Source organism: Rhinolophus sinicus, chromosome 14 (genome assembly GCF_057876585.1).
Source record: "Rhinolophus sinicus isolate RSI-liver-muscle chromosome 14, RSI-T2T, whole genome shotgun sequence".
Classification (NCBI taxonomy): domain Eukaryota; kingdom Metazoa; phylum Chordata; class Mammalia; order Chiroptera; family Rhinolophidae; genus Rhinolophus; species Rhinolophus sinicus.
In genome coordinates this window covers 143,918,003-143,934,042 of record NC_142514.1, presented here as the reverse complement: position 1 = coordinate 143,934,042, position 16,040 = coordinate 143,918,003, and the positions used below count along the sequence as shown (strand labels likewise).

The 16,040-nt window shown below is 39.0% G+C and overlaps 1 protein-coding gene across 1 annotated transcript; it reads left to right on the top strand.

Moving 5' to 3' along the window:
• Positions 1 to 5,547: 5,547 nt before the first annotated feature.
• On the top strand, positions 5,548 to 14,852 carry LOC148755839 (interferon-induced very large GTPase 1-like). The gene is made up of 3 exons (XM_088791621.1): positions 5,548 to 6,198; positions 9,602 to 9,699; positions 10,647 to 14,852. The coding sequence occupies exons 1-3, from the start codon at positions 5,922 to 5,924 to the stop codon at positions 14,400 to 14,402; spliced, it is 4,131 nt and encodes a 1,376-aa protein (XP_088647747.1). The 5' UTR covers positions 5,548 to 5,921; the 3' UTR covers positions 14,403 to 14,852.
• Positions 14,853 to 16,040: the final 1,188 nt, after the last annotated feature.

The window sequence follows — 16,040 nt, the reverse complement described above, 5'->3', positions numbered from 1 at the left end:
ACCACACCCACATTACTCAATAACATTAAAACAATCGAACTAGTTTTCTAGAGGTACAGATTGGCTCCAGAAATACAGGCAGATAGCCGTCTTCCACAGCAACCTTCCATCCCCTGGTCTGACTGCACCTGAAGAAGACCTAGGATTCGTATTGGTGAGTATGCTCTTCCCTCAGGGGCTCACGGTGGAGTTAGCTTCCCTTTTCCCCATGTGGGAGAAGGCAGCGCATGTGATTTAGAATCTGGGAGGCCCCAGGCCTCTTTTTCTCTTGTAGTACATGAGAAAGTCTTCATGCTACTTGTCTTTGCTCTCCTTTTTCCGTCCATTCCCGTCCCTTACCTTTCCTTCCCTCCTTTCTCTTCCATTGCTCTCTCTCTCTCTCTCTCTCTCTCTCTCTCTCTCTCTCTCCCTCTCTCTCTCTCTCTCTCAGCGTAATCATTTTCTATTGCTCTGTTTTGATTTTTCTCTGCCTTGCTCATGCCACTCTTTGCTTTGTGTCTCTGTCTTTGTCTTACACTTTGGTAAGGTCCTGCTTTAAGTACGTGGTTCAGGTCTCTGTTCAAATTTAGGAACCCGGAGAGAGAGTCCTCATCAGGGACTCCAAGGCTGAACTGTGTCTCGTAATATGAACACACCAAAGACCAAAGTACAACTGCAACTTGGGTCAGCCTGAACTCAGTGGGGGCTAGTCAGCGGAGGTCTTTGGACAGGCTCAGAGACTGGGTTGGACTCAGGGCTCAGCCACTAACATGTTGCATAAAACAAGCTAATCACAGACTACCTCTAGTCCTAGGTTTCTTATCTGTGAAATGGAAGGTGGGCTAGACAGCCCCTCGGGTAATTTCCCATGAAAGTCAAAATCTCCCATAGATTGTGTAAGAACTCTTCTATCAACTCACTGAAGCCGGGGCCCATTTTTGGCTGTCTTTTTCACTGGATCTGGGCAAAACTGGCTACTGTTCCCATTATGTTCACCACATCCTCTACCTTATCTATTTTTGTCCTAAAACACATAAGCAAATCAAGCCTGTGCCCCGGTCCTCCAACCAACACAGAGCACTTGAGAAATGGGATTTCTGTCTTACTAGTCTCTGAATCTGCAACCTTCAGTGCCTGGTATATACCAGATGCTTAAAATCAGCTTTTTATACATGTTGAATGAATGAGTGACTGAATGAATGGCAATAATTGCTGTATCCTCTGGGCTCCAATATCACACTATAAAATAATTGCATTCAAGCTTAATCACATTCATGCCATGAAAATGTCTGCCATTTTGATAAATCTCTTAAGGACAGGAAAGGTATCCCATTTCTCTTTTAGTCTCTATCATCTGCCACAGAACTATAAAATATGCTCAATAAATGCTTATTTAAAAAAATAAAATAGTGAATATTGCTCCTTGGCAGAGCCTATCCAGGGCACCTCACAGCCTGGGAAACTAAGGTGGTGATGGTGGGGGGAAGGGGTCAGAGAAGAATCTATTTGCCACCAGTATGAACATTAAATACAGTGGTATTTTAATATTTAATAGCTGATAAGATTATCTCACAGCCTAACAGCTGAATATCAGCCCTGCATAAATAGGACACTTGGCCTACTAGTCTTCTCTCTTAACATATTTTTCCTGAGTGAGTTCATCTGTTTTTTATGGTTTTGACTGTTATCTACATGCTGATGATCCCTTAATCTAAATCTTCACCTCAGACAAGTTTCTGAAATGCAGGACTGTGTAACCAGCTTACAGCAGGCATCTCCACCAGGATGCTGATATGGGAGTTAAGGGCAGTGGTTCTAGAACCAGGCTTCATAGAACCTTGAACAAGTTACACCTCTGATTCATCATCTATAAAATACTGATGTAATAGTATTACCTCCTATGGTTGTTACAAGTAATAAATTAAACAATACATATAAATTACTAAGAAGAGTGTGTGGAAAATACAAAGCAATCATGTTAACCATTGTATTAATATCAAACTCATTGTATCAAAATACCCCCAACTCTGCCCTATACCTTACAGTTTCCCATCTCAGTAAATTATTCAATTAAGTCTAAACCTAGGAATCACCTCCAAGACCTCCATTGCCACAAAAAATAAAAATAAAAAATCCTGCTATTTTAAACCTTAGTAGGTTTGGATTCTATATCTTTTCCTCTGTCCCTCCTAACTGTTAGGCATGGCTGGAGAAATGAGTCTCGGGAGACCAAAATTGGTCTATTAGAATTTATTTGGCATATTGAGCTGCAGGAGGTCAGGCTAGAAAAGATCATAAAAAAGGGGTGTTGAGTTTTATAAGAGGGGGTAAATGAGGTGGTTCCCCCTTCAGTACTTCACAGGGCTTTCGTTACATTGTGTCTAGCAACCAAGGGTTTCTGGGCATGACCAAGCCCTCCAGCTTCACACCCTGGCCCCCAGGCCCCCGTCCTGATCGCCCAAGCTCACCCAGGCCCACTGATCACAAGCCCCTAGGAGACAAAGTACAAAGCAAGACATGAAAGATGGTTTCTACATTCCAGATGGCTTCTCCAGACCTAAGGCAAACACAAGCCGGCAGGTACAAGGTACAAAGCAAACAAGATGGCTTTTAGGATAAGAAGGTTCCTGTTCCCGGCCTAAATATGACCTAACACTAACACAATTCTACCTCTCCTACCTCTGCCCCTCATCATCTTCTAGTTGGATCAAAATTTTAGTGTTCTCTTTCTCTTTCTCTCTCTCTCTCTCTCTGTCTGTCTCTCTCTCTCTCTCTTCCCCCCCACCCCACATCCTCTCCCTTCCAATTTTTTCTTTCCCCCTATGATAGACTGAATAATGCCTCTTCCCAAAATATATCCATGTCCTAATTCCTGGAACCTGTGAATTTTGCCTTATATGGCAAAAGGTACTTGGCAATAATGGTGATTAAGGATTTGGGGATGGGGAGATTATCCTGAATTAGCCAAGAAGGCCCTAAATGTAATCACATAGGGAGAGGCATAGTTTTCACTACAGAAGAGGAGAAAATAATGTGACCATAGAAATAGAAACTGGAATGATGAGGCCACAAGCCACGGAGTGCTGGCAGAAGGTACAAGAGGTAAGGAACAGATTTCCCCTGGAGCAGGTTCCAGAAGGACCAGACCTGCTAGCAACAAAATTTTAGCACCATAAGACCCATTGCAAACTTCTGGTCTCCAAAACTACATGACAATAAATTTTTGCTGCTTTAAGTACTAAGTTTATGTTTTTTGTTTTTTTTATAGCAGCAATGGGAAGCAAATATAATCTCCTTCATCAAAAATGTCTTCGTCCCTACTGTATCATTCCTATCAAATGAGTTGACATTATCAATACCTAAAACAAACACATACACTAAACTTCTGTAAACACATGGTCCATTCCTCTGATAGTCCCTTTTCTCTATTATATGAAGAGCAAAAAATATTAAAATATTACATTGACTCCACCTCTTCATCATAAATTATCTCTTTACCAATTTCTATTGGGCTTTTTCCCCCACCCATGGGAAGGGCTTTTATCAAGGTCATCAATGACTTTAATCTTAGAAGAGAAATGATCAGTTTTCTATGCTTATCCTCCGAACCTATCAGAAGCATTTAACATGGTTAACCACACCTTTTTTGACACACTTCCTTCTCCAGGCTTCAGGGATCTCAAATGTGTCTCAGCCCTCATCTCCTCCTCCCTGGATGTTTCTTTTTAGTCTTACTTACCTCTCTTCTAAATGTTGGGATGTTGCTTGCCTCCAGGGCAACTCTATTTATACTTTCTCCCTAACCAAGCTTAATAGTCCCATGCATTTAAGTCTCTAATCAATGCCCCACTTTAGCTTACTTACCACCTCCATTTACCTACCTAATTAGTATTACTAATTAAATATGACCTTCAGTCAATTTCATGAAATAAACTTTCACCATCTCAGAGCATGACAGCCTCACCAACCCACTTGCTCAGGTCAAAATCCTAGAAATCATCTATATTAATTTTAATCACTCCACAACAAATTAGCATAAAACTTAGCAGCTTAAAACAACACCAGTTTATTATTTTACAGTTTCTGTGGGTCAGGAGTTCAGGTTTAAGTTAGCTAGGTCTTTTGCTCAAGATCTCAAAAGGCTGCAATCAGAGTGTCGGCCATCCTGCAGTTCTCATCTGGGGCTCAGGGTCCTGTTCCAACTTCATTTTGGTTGTTAGCAGAATTCAACTTCTTACAGATGTAGGACTGAGGTCCCCATTTTCTTACTGGCTATTATCAGCCCTCGGTCCCTAGGTATATGGCCCACACAGGCAGTTTGCCACAAGCTCCCTTCCAGACCAGCAGGAACACACATGCTGCTGCTTCGTGTGTCTTTTAAGAGCTTACCTGATTAACTCAGGCCCATCCATGATATCCTCCCTTTTGCCACATAAGATAACGTAAACACAAAAGTGATATTCCATCACATTTACAGGTTCTGCCCACACTAAAGGGAAAAGGATTACACAGGGCATGTATACCGGAAGGGGGTGTGGTGGGAATCTGAGACTCCTGCCTACTATGTATCATCCTTGAGTTTTCACTTTCCTTCACAACCATAATGAATCTCTCAATAACCCCAGTTGGGATTATGCCTAGGAGATAAACCCTGAATATGACCAATGCTCATTATCTTTCGTGCTAAAACCTTAGTCCCAGTCACCATCTTCTTGAGACCATTCTAACAGTGTCTTAACAGTTACCACTGCCTCCTTCCTGGTAAGTCCTATTCTCCATCCTCATCCAGGAGACACAGTGATCTTCCTAAAGTTCAACCAGATAACGTCATTCCCTTGTTTAAAATGTTAAAATGCTGTAAGTGCTTTTTTGTTAGAAAACAAATGAGATAAAATGTGCCAAGTAACCTGCCCAGGATGTAAATGATGCTCAATATATATTGGTGGCCATTTAATTAATAGTGTTTTCTAACAAAGGAAAATAATTGAAGTCCAAAGATAAGTATAATAACAAGACAAAACAGAAGGGTCACAAGAGTTGTGAGAGTTGAAAGTTAGGTAGCATAACATCTTTTAGGGAAAACCAAAACTGACCTTGGAAAGGAAATGGTATTTTATAGTAACTTCAAGAATAGGCAGCATTTTGATGGAGAGAGATGAGACAGCATGGTGAAGACAATGGTATTGCTTATATGGTGGTGATGATAATGGCATTAGCCTCAAATACTTGCATACCTAGAAAAGTTATTTTTCAGGATAGCGCAAAGTACTGACTAAAAGGAGTGAGAAGCATAGGAAAAGGGTGAGGATTGTATAGTTATAAAGGAATCAGAAAGGTGATTTTCCATACTACTTTTATTTGTCCCAATTTTCATATGCAAATTGAATCTCCTAAAATACCTCCCAATCCACCCAATACACACAAGTAATGGAAGCATAAATGTCTTCAACTCTCTTTTAAACTTTCCTTCACTGTCACTGCCCATAATGCACTTACTTTTTTTTATAACTCTGAAAAACAACACATCTACCTTTACCTTCCTGCTTTCAGCATAACACAAACCTCCATAAGACCTCTTTCCCCTCCAATTCCCCAAAAACAGACATCATCTAATAGAGAATCTTGGGAATTCAAGGTCTAGCAGTGAAGCAAAATTGTGGGGAGTGGGATGGCAAGTAGCCCCAAAGCTGTAAGGAATATCCTATATGTAAGAATAGCTATTGCCAGCACATATTTGGGGACTCAAGGTTCTTTGGGGTTTTTTTCGTTTTTTTTTTTTCAAGAAGACAGTCTCTGATCACCCCTCTACTTCTTTCTCTCACTTTCCTCGAACCATTTGCCTCATATCTGCTTCCCACGATTCCTGGGATTATCCATAACCATCTCTCCATTTCAGGTCAGTAACTAGAGGGTCATCAGTTTCCCGTCTTGAGCTGCACAGGATGGAAAGCAATTTGAAGACACTTGTTCTTAACATCCTTGAGAACCTTTTAGATGAGGATTTGGTAAAGTTCAAGTTCCAACTCACAAACATATCTCTTGCCGAGGGATACAACTACATTCCTCGGGGCACTCTCGAACAAGCACCCCGAGTGAGGCTTGCTGACCTACTGATACAGTACTATGGGGAAGAATACGCCAAGACTGTGACTCAGGAGGTCCTGAAAGCCATAGACCAGCGCAACCTAGCAGAGAAGCTCTGTCAGTCAGTGGGGAAATGTGAGTCCACACCTGACCTACCCCTCTCTTTGCTGAACATGGCTCAAGACTTTCCGTGAAATCTTCATAGGTTAATTAATTCAATATACACATTAACAATATGAAATATAAAAAGAACTGTGTGTCATGGTGCTTTTAAAAATTATTTGTTGAGCTAAAATTCACATCTAAAATTCCAACATAATTCCTACCTCTCAGCCATGCCTGAGTTCGATTCTGATGCTTGTTCTGTCTCTTCAAAATGTGCTTTTTGTTGTTCACGATGCCTTGTAACTTGTTGAAGCTGTACCTGTACTGGGTAAAAGAAACTGAAGTAAATAGGCTTTTAGCGTGAGGTTTAATATTTATCTGGCTAGGAGTTAGGCTGTGCTTACTGTTTGCTGTAGCTGTGGTGTCAGAGGCTAAAATTTCCTCTGGTGTCCTTGCTTTTGTTCCCCAATGTCTTTGGGTTTCTATCTGAGATATGCAATTCTTTCCATTGTATTCCCTTGTTACTGTACAGGAACCCTATTGATGTGGGGGTAAAGTAGGGAGAGGGGAAGTATTCTACAGTCCAATGATTAGGTCTCAGTCATTTAGTGAGCCTGTGCCACTGGGCTGTGACCTTCGTAGTCTTACCTCCCCCCCATTATTCAAGGCCCAGCTGAAGTGTTACTTCAGGAAGCCATTCCTTCCACCTCTACTGAAAGTACTAGCCTTTTCATCTAAGTTCACTGAGTGTGTTGTTCCCTTCAGTTTTTACTTATCATGTTTTTTTAAACTGTCAAATTAATATGTGCTCTATAGACATTGAGTAGAATTTGAAAGAAAAGAAAAAGCATTAGTCATGACCTCACCAACAGACTCACACAACAAACAATGTGACATATGGTATCACACTCTGTATGATAAAGTTTTCTTCACCTAGATTGTACTCTATGTATAGTTTTATACCATTAGTAGAGTTTTTTGGTTTAAAACAGATAAAAAGCATTTCCCATAGTATTAAACAATAATTCTTAAGTACTGTTTTAAATGACTACATATTTTCCCATCCTGCTGGTGTTCTATAAGAAATTTTGCCAAAAGGCCATTTCAGACATTCTGGTGTTTCCAAAATAACATTATGCATAATGTTTGAAAAGTATCTTCATGATAGATCTTGGTGTTCATTTCATTTCATTCCCTTAAATTTCTAAAATTGAAATGAGTCAAGTAATATTCTACAACTACTGTATTAACATAGTCAGATACAGTGTGAGTCCTCTTACTACACTCTCAGCAACATGAAATATACTAATTTTTACAGTTTAATTCATGGGGGAGAGTTTTATCACTCTAAAAATATTTTTAAATATATACTTTCAATTTTTTAACAAAATTATTCATGAATATAGTTAAAAAGTAAAGCATACAAAACATTATCTTGACCCTTTTCTCACAAAATAACCCCTCTCAACTCAATTTTTCTTTTGGTGATGACTGCCATATTTCTAAATAGCATGCTTTTGCGACATTTCCATGGGTTTGTAAATATTATGTCCATTAGTTTATCAATATCAACATCATTATCAGTATAATTCATTGCTTTCCTGCAATAATAGGCAAGCCTCTTGCTCAATTATGTCACCTCTGGCTTCCCCCATCACTCTCTTTCCAAAAGATTTACCACAGTATTTTTATATACAGGTACATTGCCATTTTATTTTTTACACTTTTTTATATATATATAATTTTATTAGTTTCAGGTGCACAAGACAAAGCAATACTTAGACGTTTATCATTTATATCCCCCACACTGTGTGAACCCCCCTCCCCTATCCACTATCCCTCTCACTATTTTTTACACTTTTTAATTTGATCTATTATAGAAGCAGTATCTCGAAACTCCCACAAATATTTTTACTTTTATTTTCACATGGTCAAAGTTGAAATATTTTACTTTCTGTCTTAGAACTATGATGAAAATCTTTCAACTTTTATTTATAGTTTATTTCTAAAAGTTGAAATCAATCATTTACACTATTATACATACGTAAATTTTAGTCATAACAAAATCAAGTAGAGTTCAATTGTTATACTTTATTTTGTTTTTGCTTTCATGAAAATCTTTCATTACCATATATATATTTATTTTGCATTGTGCATCTTCATCACATACTTATGTCCTTCCAATATCTAACATATCCTATCAAGTTAATGGAGTCCTCTATTCCCCCATTTATTTCTTAGACAATTTCCTTCTGGAGCCTTCCTAAGAAAGGGTATATGGATGGCAAACTTCCTAGGTTGTTACATTCTGAAAATAACTTTAGTGTCTTCTCAAACTTGAAGGGAACTGGACTTGATTTAGGGTTCAGTGTTGAAAATCTTTTTTAGCTCATTATTTTTGAAAAAAATACCTAATTGTCTTCTGTTACTGATGATGAGTCTGATGCCAACCTGATTACCATTCTTTTGTGACTGGTCTGTTGACCACCTCACCCCTTTCCCCAGATGATATTAGTGTCTTGTGTTTGTTGTTCTAAAATGTGTAGTGAGATAGAGGACTTTTGTTCCTATTTCTTATGCTGGAAATGTCACAGGCCTTTTTATCATGAAGACTAGTGTCCTTTAGTTCTAACACTACTTCTGATGATGAAGTTTCACAGTCCTAGCAACAGACTGGTCTCCTTAGCTACAAAATATGCCCACAAACCTGTTCATTCTGACCCTCCAACCTCAGTTATTAGCTGGATGCTAATCTCATCAGCCTTACTCTCTCATGTTGTTCCAAGGGTTGATTATGAGATGAACTATCAGGAATGGTGAAGTAGGGTATTCAGGAATAATCTCTGAACAGCTAGAAATATGATAAACAGTGTGCTCAATATTTGGGAGTGATATGAAATAAACATTTGACTGCTTTGAATCACTTCTAACAACAAAAAATGTCATCCTCAGGGAAGTCGCTTTTGTGAAAGTTGTTTACAGTTTTATTTGGATTTTCTTTCTCCACAAATTTGAAAATATGGAGATGGAGAGAAACAATTATTGAGAGCCATCACATCCCTCTCCACTCTCACCATACCCCCGAATCAATGTGCTAGATTTCTGTATAAATAGAAACCTGTTTATCAGCAATACCCCAGTTATCGTGCCCCTTATTTCATCACTATTCTTTTCATTTCATTTTTGTACCCCATACCTCAGCCCATGAGACAATTACTCTTATTTCCTGATCATTTCTATAACATAAAATACCTGTATCTTTTCTTGGGTCACACGTGGGAAATAGACACTAATGTTGAACTTATTGATGTTAAACTCTTGGCACCAAACCAGTAGCTTCAGGTAGAGAAGGGGCTAAGCCTCAGCAACAATGCAATTCTGACTCCATATTTTAATAATCATGAGAATAATATACATTATTTTCCCTCCAAAGCTGGATCTTCCACTGATAAAGGTGAAAAAAATAGAAAGAGGAAGACAGAGAATAAAGCAGGACTAGATGAAGATAAACAGCAACCACCAATGAAACAGGTTTGTAATTGCCCCTGGGGTAGATATATCTGCCCTGGAACAGAGTGGAGTGTCCAGGCCACAGATGCTCAACCTCTCAGAGGCTTACTGGCTTCTATATCCTAGGGTATAGCACGGTCATTCCATGTTTAAACCGACGAGACTGCAAGATGAACAAGAAGATCCCAGAGGCCAGGCTACGACTCCTGTCACTCCTGTCTGACCACAGGCATATTGCTCAATTTTTATGAGACATTCTTCTCCAAAATGGAAATAATAATAGTAATGGTGGGCATCATGAAATAGATATTTACTAAGTATAGACCAGTTCATTTCCCTGTCAGTTTTCTTCATTAGCTTCTTTTTCTGCTTGCCTACACTAGATTATTTTCTGTTTCCTGTACATACCCAACTTTCAGACATCTTTGCCTTGGCTTTTCTGTTCTCATTATATAGAATACCCCCACCCATCTCCTCTTTTGCCTGAGAAAATCCTATTCATTCAGTAATATCGCATGTGCAAAGTGATAAACACAATATCTCCCTTGTAGTAGTTTCCTTTCTATTTCTTTTTAAATTAAATTCTCCTCCTATCTCCCTTCCATGAATATGTTACATCAGTTTGGTAAAGTCTTTCCTCACTTTGCCTCCCAAGAAGATCAAATCACTTCTTCAAACATGTTGCCAATGCATATCGAACTTGCCACCATTTATTTATGTCTTGCAGTATAGTACAGTATAATCAACTACTTACTTATTTATATGTCTCTCGTAGTTAAGTTTTAAGCTCATCAGTGTGGGAGTCTGTATTATACTTCATCTCTTACTCAGCCCATTACCTAGAACATAGAAGGACTCAATTTAATTTTGGAAAACTACTGAATATATTCACAAATGCATAATGTAAACTGAAGTTTCTTTGTCCTAGAGAGATAACAGTCATTATCATTGTTTCTGGTTCTTTCTAGAAATTAAAATATTTCTTTAACAAAAAGAAAACACCCAATGAATCTGCTTCTCGTCCCAAAGATCCACCATCAAGGAATAATGAGAAATATCAACACTTTCTTGACTTCATCAGGCGGATTAATCTGGAAATTTATTATCCCAAGAAGATGACCAAAGTCAATACTCTTTTGATAAACAAGACCTCCCTCCACGGCACTCAACCAAGAACTGAAGGGGAGCTACCATTTTGTTTTCTAGAGAAACTTTTGGTATTAGATTATCATTTCCGATACCTAATTTACAGAGGCAATATAGATACAGTATCTACTGTGTCTCAGATACAGAGAACCACAGACCTAGAAAGAACATTTGAGGAATTTTTCATTATCAAGAAAACACAATCAACTACAAAACAAACTTGCATCCACCCAATGGACATACAAATGGCAATTTTTCACTGTGCAGATGACTTTACAAGACAGTATGTTTTAACAAAACTTTCCATTTGTCAATTTGCTCTCCCACTTTTGGTGCCAAATCCTTATGATTCCTCCATTGAATTTCCTCTTTGGTCTCTCAAGCAAATCAGGAGAAGCTGGAGAGAGGTGACAAAAATAGGATGGGAGAAAAAAATTAAGAATTATAATAACCAGCTGATCAGCTGGCAACCTACACACATTGTATCTTTCATAAGAGTTGGAAATTATGTCTCTACTTCCAAATCACAGATTTTGAATTCACTCCTGAGTAAAGGCAAACATGACCATTTTTTCTACCATCATTCTAGGGAAGACAATAATAGATGTCTATTGATAGAAGGTATGGTGGAAATCTGCTGGTTCTGCCCTGGTGGAAGAGCTGAGGACAGATTTGAAAACTGTATTGCCTTCACCAATCTCCATGGAAATGCTGAAGTACACGAGAAGCAAGTTAGGTTTCTCCAAGAGGTATCCTCAATCACTATCATCCTCTTGTCAACTTCGGATTTTGACGAAAGGAATAGTTCCCTTCTACTTAAACTTTGGAATTCACCCAAACCTCTCATCTGTTTATTTGAAAATGTAGAAAATATTATGGATGAGCATTCTGCTCACAAAGTGAGAATTGGGATCAAGAACTTAAATAAGATAGAATTAGCTGATAAAATCACTACTACAATAACACAGTTGCTGAAGAAGTCAGCATCTCCTTCCACTTTGAGTAACTGGGCCAACATTGCTAGGAAGTATGAATTTATTATTGATGAGGATCAAACAAACTGCCAAGAAGCAAGGAAAAAATTAGACATCCTTATGGACATCTTGAGAAAAGTGAAATTATCTGAGATAAAGGAAAATTTACTACCTCTTCAGGGAGGGCTATGGCATGATTGGTGTAAGAAGGACAAGGAACTCCATCAGCTGAGAGAAAAAGGAAACAGGAGCATTGAAGAATACAAGAATGAGATTGAGAATGAAAAGCAGAAAATACGCTGTGGACAGTATCACAAAGTTATTAACCTTAGTGACCTGATGAAGTCTCTGGTTGAAGGTCTTCAATCACACCCAGAGACCCACACAGAGCTCTACTTTCTGCAGGGGCTGAGTTTGTTAATGGACCAACTAACCACCAGGGAGTTAGAAAAAGCACACCAGAGGCACAGTTCCCTCTTGGCTCAGGTGCGAACAGAGAAGCAGAAGCAGTCAAAGAGAGACTCCCTCAGACACTGGGAGGCTGACCTACAAGCTGTTTCCAAAGAGATCAGTGACGCCACCCTGGGAGCTGAGCATCTCCTGAGAGAGGTGGGCCAGATCTATGAGGCTCTAGAAGAAGCTTCCTCCCAAACAAATACACTATTTCTCTCCCTTCCCCAAATGGCTGCTGATCTGATGATATCTGGTGTGCCCATTGAGCTGATGGATGGAGATACATCTTATGTGCCCCTGAAGTGGGTGGCAGCTGTTTTGGACAAGATCTCTGAGAAACTGGGAGACAAACGGGTGTTTGTTCTCTCTGTTCTTGGCCTGCAGAACACAGGGAAGTCCACTCTGTTGAATGCAATGTTTGGGCTGCAGTTCAGCTTCCGTGCTGGGAGGTATACCCGGGGGGCCTACATGCAGCTCGTGAAAGTGGAAGAGATGCTCAGGGAACAGTTGGGCTTTGATTTTGTGCTTGTTGTGGACACAGAAGGACTTCGGGCCTCAGAGCTCATTAACAAAGCACAGAATGAGGAAAATGAGTTGGCATCCTTTGTCATTGGGCTCGGAAACTTAACTCTAATCAATATTTTGGGTAAAGATCTATCAGAAATACAAGATATTCTGCAAATAGCCATTCATGCCTTTCTCAGGATGAAACAACTGAATATCTCCCCAAGGTGCCTGTTTGTTCATCAGAACATAGAAGAAATTATAGATACAAACCACAGTATGGAAAGACAAAAATGGCTGCAAGAGAGGTTAGATGAAATGACACTTGCTGCAGCCAAACATGAGCAGTGCTCAGATGTATCTCACTTCAGTGACATCATTAAATTTGATGTCAAGACCCACATCCATTACTTTGCTCACCTCTGGGAAGGTTCTACTCCAATGGCCCCTCCTAATCCCTGCTATAGCCACAATGTTCAGGAGCTGAAAAGCAGGATTCTTAAGCATGCCAAGGAAGAATCCAGGGGAAGTATTTTGAAGCTATCAGAGCTTAAAGTCCGGATACGGGATTTATGGAAGGCCTTAGTGAATGAGAATTTCATTTTCAGGTTCAAAAACACACAGGAGGCCATGGCTATGAATAAACTGGAGACCATGTACAACAGCTGGACCTGGGAACTGAGAAGTCATGTGCTGGACTTGCAGAATCAGCTGACCAACCAGATTCAGAAGGGAGAAGTTGAGGAAATCAAGAGAAACTCAATTGACAATAGAGTTGCAGAAAAATATAAAACCATTAAGCAAGAATTTGAAAGGTCCTTTCGAGAAGACAGAGATAGAGATATCTTGGCTCAGTGGAAAGGAAGATTTGAAGATGATTTGAAGAATCTTAAAGAGGAACTTATAGTAGAAACTATGAGAAAATGTGAGCATCTAATTATTGGAAAGAAAATACAAGACCTTTTTAAGGAGCAAAAAGTAAAATTTGAAAAAATCAGAGAGCTAGCTGAGTCCCCCAGGGGGAAAGAGCTACATGATAAGGAGCTGCAAGATTTGTTCAACGAGATCTGGTCAGAGAACATCTCCATTCTATTGCCTCCCACACTCCCATCTGCTGAGGGGCCCGATATCGATATTGAGCTAGAGAATATTCTCCTAGAGCATTTTAAGCAGCATCCCAATATTGTGAACATAATTAGGTATCGTGATACAAAGAAAACATTTTCTATCAATTATTCTAAACATGTTATCACCTCTGAAAAGTTCCAAGTATATGGACCCTCTGTAGAAGAGTTTGAAAAAGATATCATAAACAAGACCACAGCTCAAATTAGGAAATTGGTTAAAGAAATCATACACAAAAGAAAACACCAGAATGAGGGTTATAGTTCTAGTTACTTCCATGAAATTCTGCAAGTGATCCATACTGAGGCTGAGGCTGCATCTCAAGGAGTCAGATTCATACTGACAAACAGATACAAACTAGAACTTGCCTTAGAGCTATTCCGAGAGGCAGCAAACAGTTTTAAAAATATGTGCATTGCATTCAAGAAAGCAAACAACCCTGTCCTGTACCAAGAAAGTAAAAGAAATGAGTTTTTTACAAATTTTAAGTTGTCCTACAAAAACTGCCAAAACACTGACTGACTTCCTTTGATGCAAAGAATTTCTGGTACCTTATGAATTGGAATAAAGACTTAAAAAGCTTGTCACTTCTTCACCTGGTTTTTCTTGTTCCCTGCTGCATTGCTTTTTGTAATGAGTATTTTTTTGTCAGCCAGGAAATTAAACCCAACCAAATAAATGTTATAGTTTGCATCTTGTCTGGGAGTATTAGAATTAGTATATGCTTCTGTAAACAAATCTCCAAACTAGTATTTTGCCAAAAGTTTAAAGAAAATAAATAGAAATAACTCAAAACATGCAACTCACTTTTTTGATTAACTAACATCTCAAGTAATACAAAATTATAGAGCAAAGAAAAAGAAAAAGAAAAAGAAAAAATTTTAAGAACCAAGTACATATGGGACTTCTTTTCTCCTTCCCTTTCTCGTTCTCTACTTCCTTCCATGATATATTCCTTCCTTTATTTGCTTAATTACCTATAAAGTCCATCCTATGAGACAGGAATTTTGCTGTGTGTTAGAGATTCAGAGCAATATAAGACATGGCCTCTGGGTATTACATAAATGAGCAGAAGAGAGCCTCTTTATTTTGGCCCTCAGTTTGTTTATTTTTTCACAGCTGCCTGCGAACCATTAGCTGAAAAGGCCACTAATTTTAAACTCAAAATTTCACATGGCAATTGATTTTAATATAGATCAAATAAGCACTCTTTTATTCATTTAATGCCTGCCTGCTTTGCACACCTTACTAAACAGACCCCAAATTCTGCTGGCCATACAATGAAAAAATCAGTGGCTCAAGAGACCTCAAGCTGTGGCTGCCCTTTGGAGCTCTCTGATTCAGAGTCCACACTGGACTGTTGAGTATATCACCTTGACATGTAAGCCCAGCTCTGACCCCCTAGGAATTCCCTTGTCTTCTTCCCCTTCTGAGTGGCGGCCCCTTCTGAATGGCCTCTTGCTGGGAGGGACTTCCCCCAAATACTGGCAAACCTGTCAGTCACCCTAATAAAACTAACGTTCTACTGCCATCTTGTGGTCATGTCTTTTCCTTTGCTCAGCCCTGAAATTTCTCAAATTTCCTAAACTGGAGCACACAGGTTTTATTCAAGGACTGATTGAGAGGGAGAAGTAGATATTATTGAATATAACAAAATATAAGATTTGCTACCAAGGATGATGCTTATAAAGGGGGCTCCAGCTACTTGTGCCTCTTATGTGACTTTATTGTTGGATCACAAGATGACCTGAGGGAAGTTATTGTGAATCTCCTCTCTCAGCTCCCCAAATGTGCCTGAATGATGGTGAAATGGTTAGGACTGTTCAGGAGAAAGGAAACAATAACAGTAAAATGTATAGGAAAACCTCAAAACAACTGAGCTATTGGAATTAAAAAATGGGCTGTTAAACAAGAAGACAGATGGAGTAACTACTAAAATTCAATGGGCCATTATGAGAGATTACATAGTCTGGTTGGTCCACTAACAGGTTAAACTCTAAAAGGATTGTGATACACTAGCTCAATTTATTCTAGCCCTGAGGAGTTTTTAAATAAGGTGATTATATAAAGGGTAAATGTACAATCCCTTCAAAGCGAGAACAAATTTAAATGGTGTATGGTAAATCAGAAGAGATTCTAGGTTAGTGGTAGGTCAGGTTC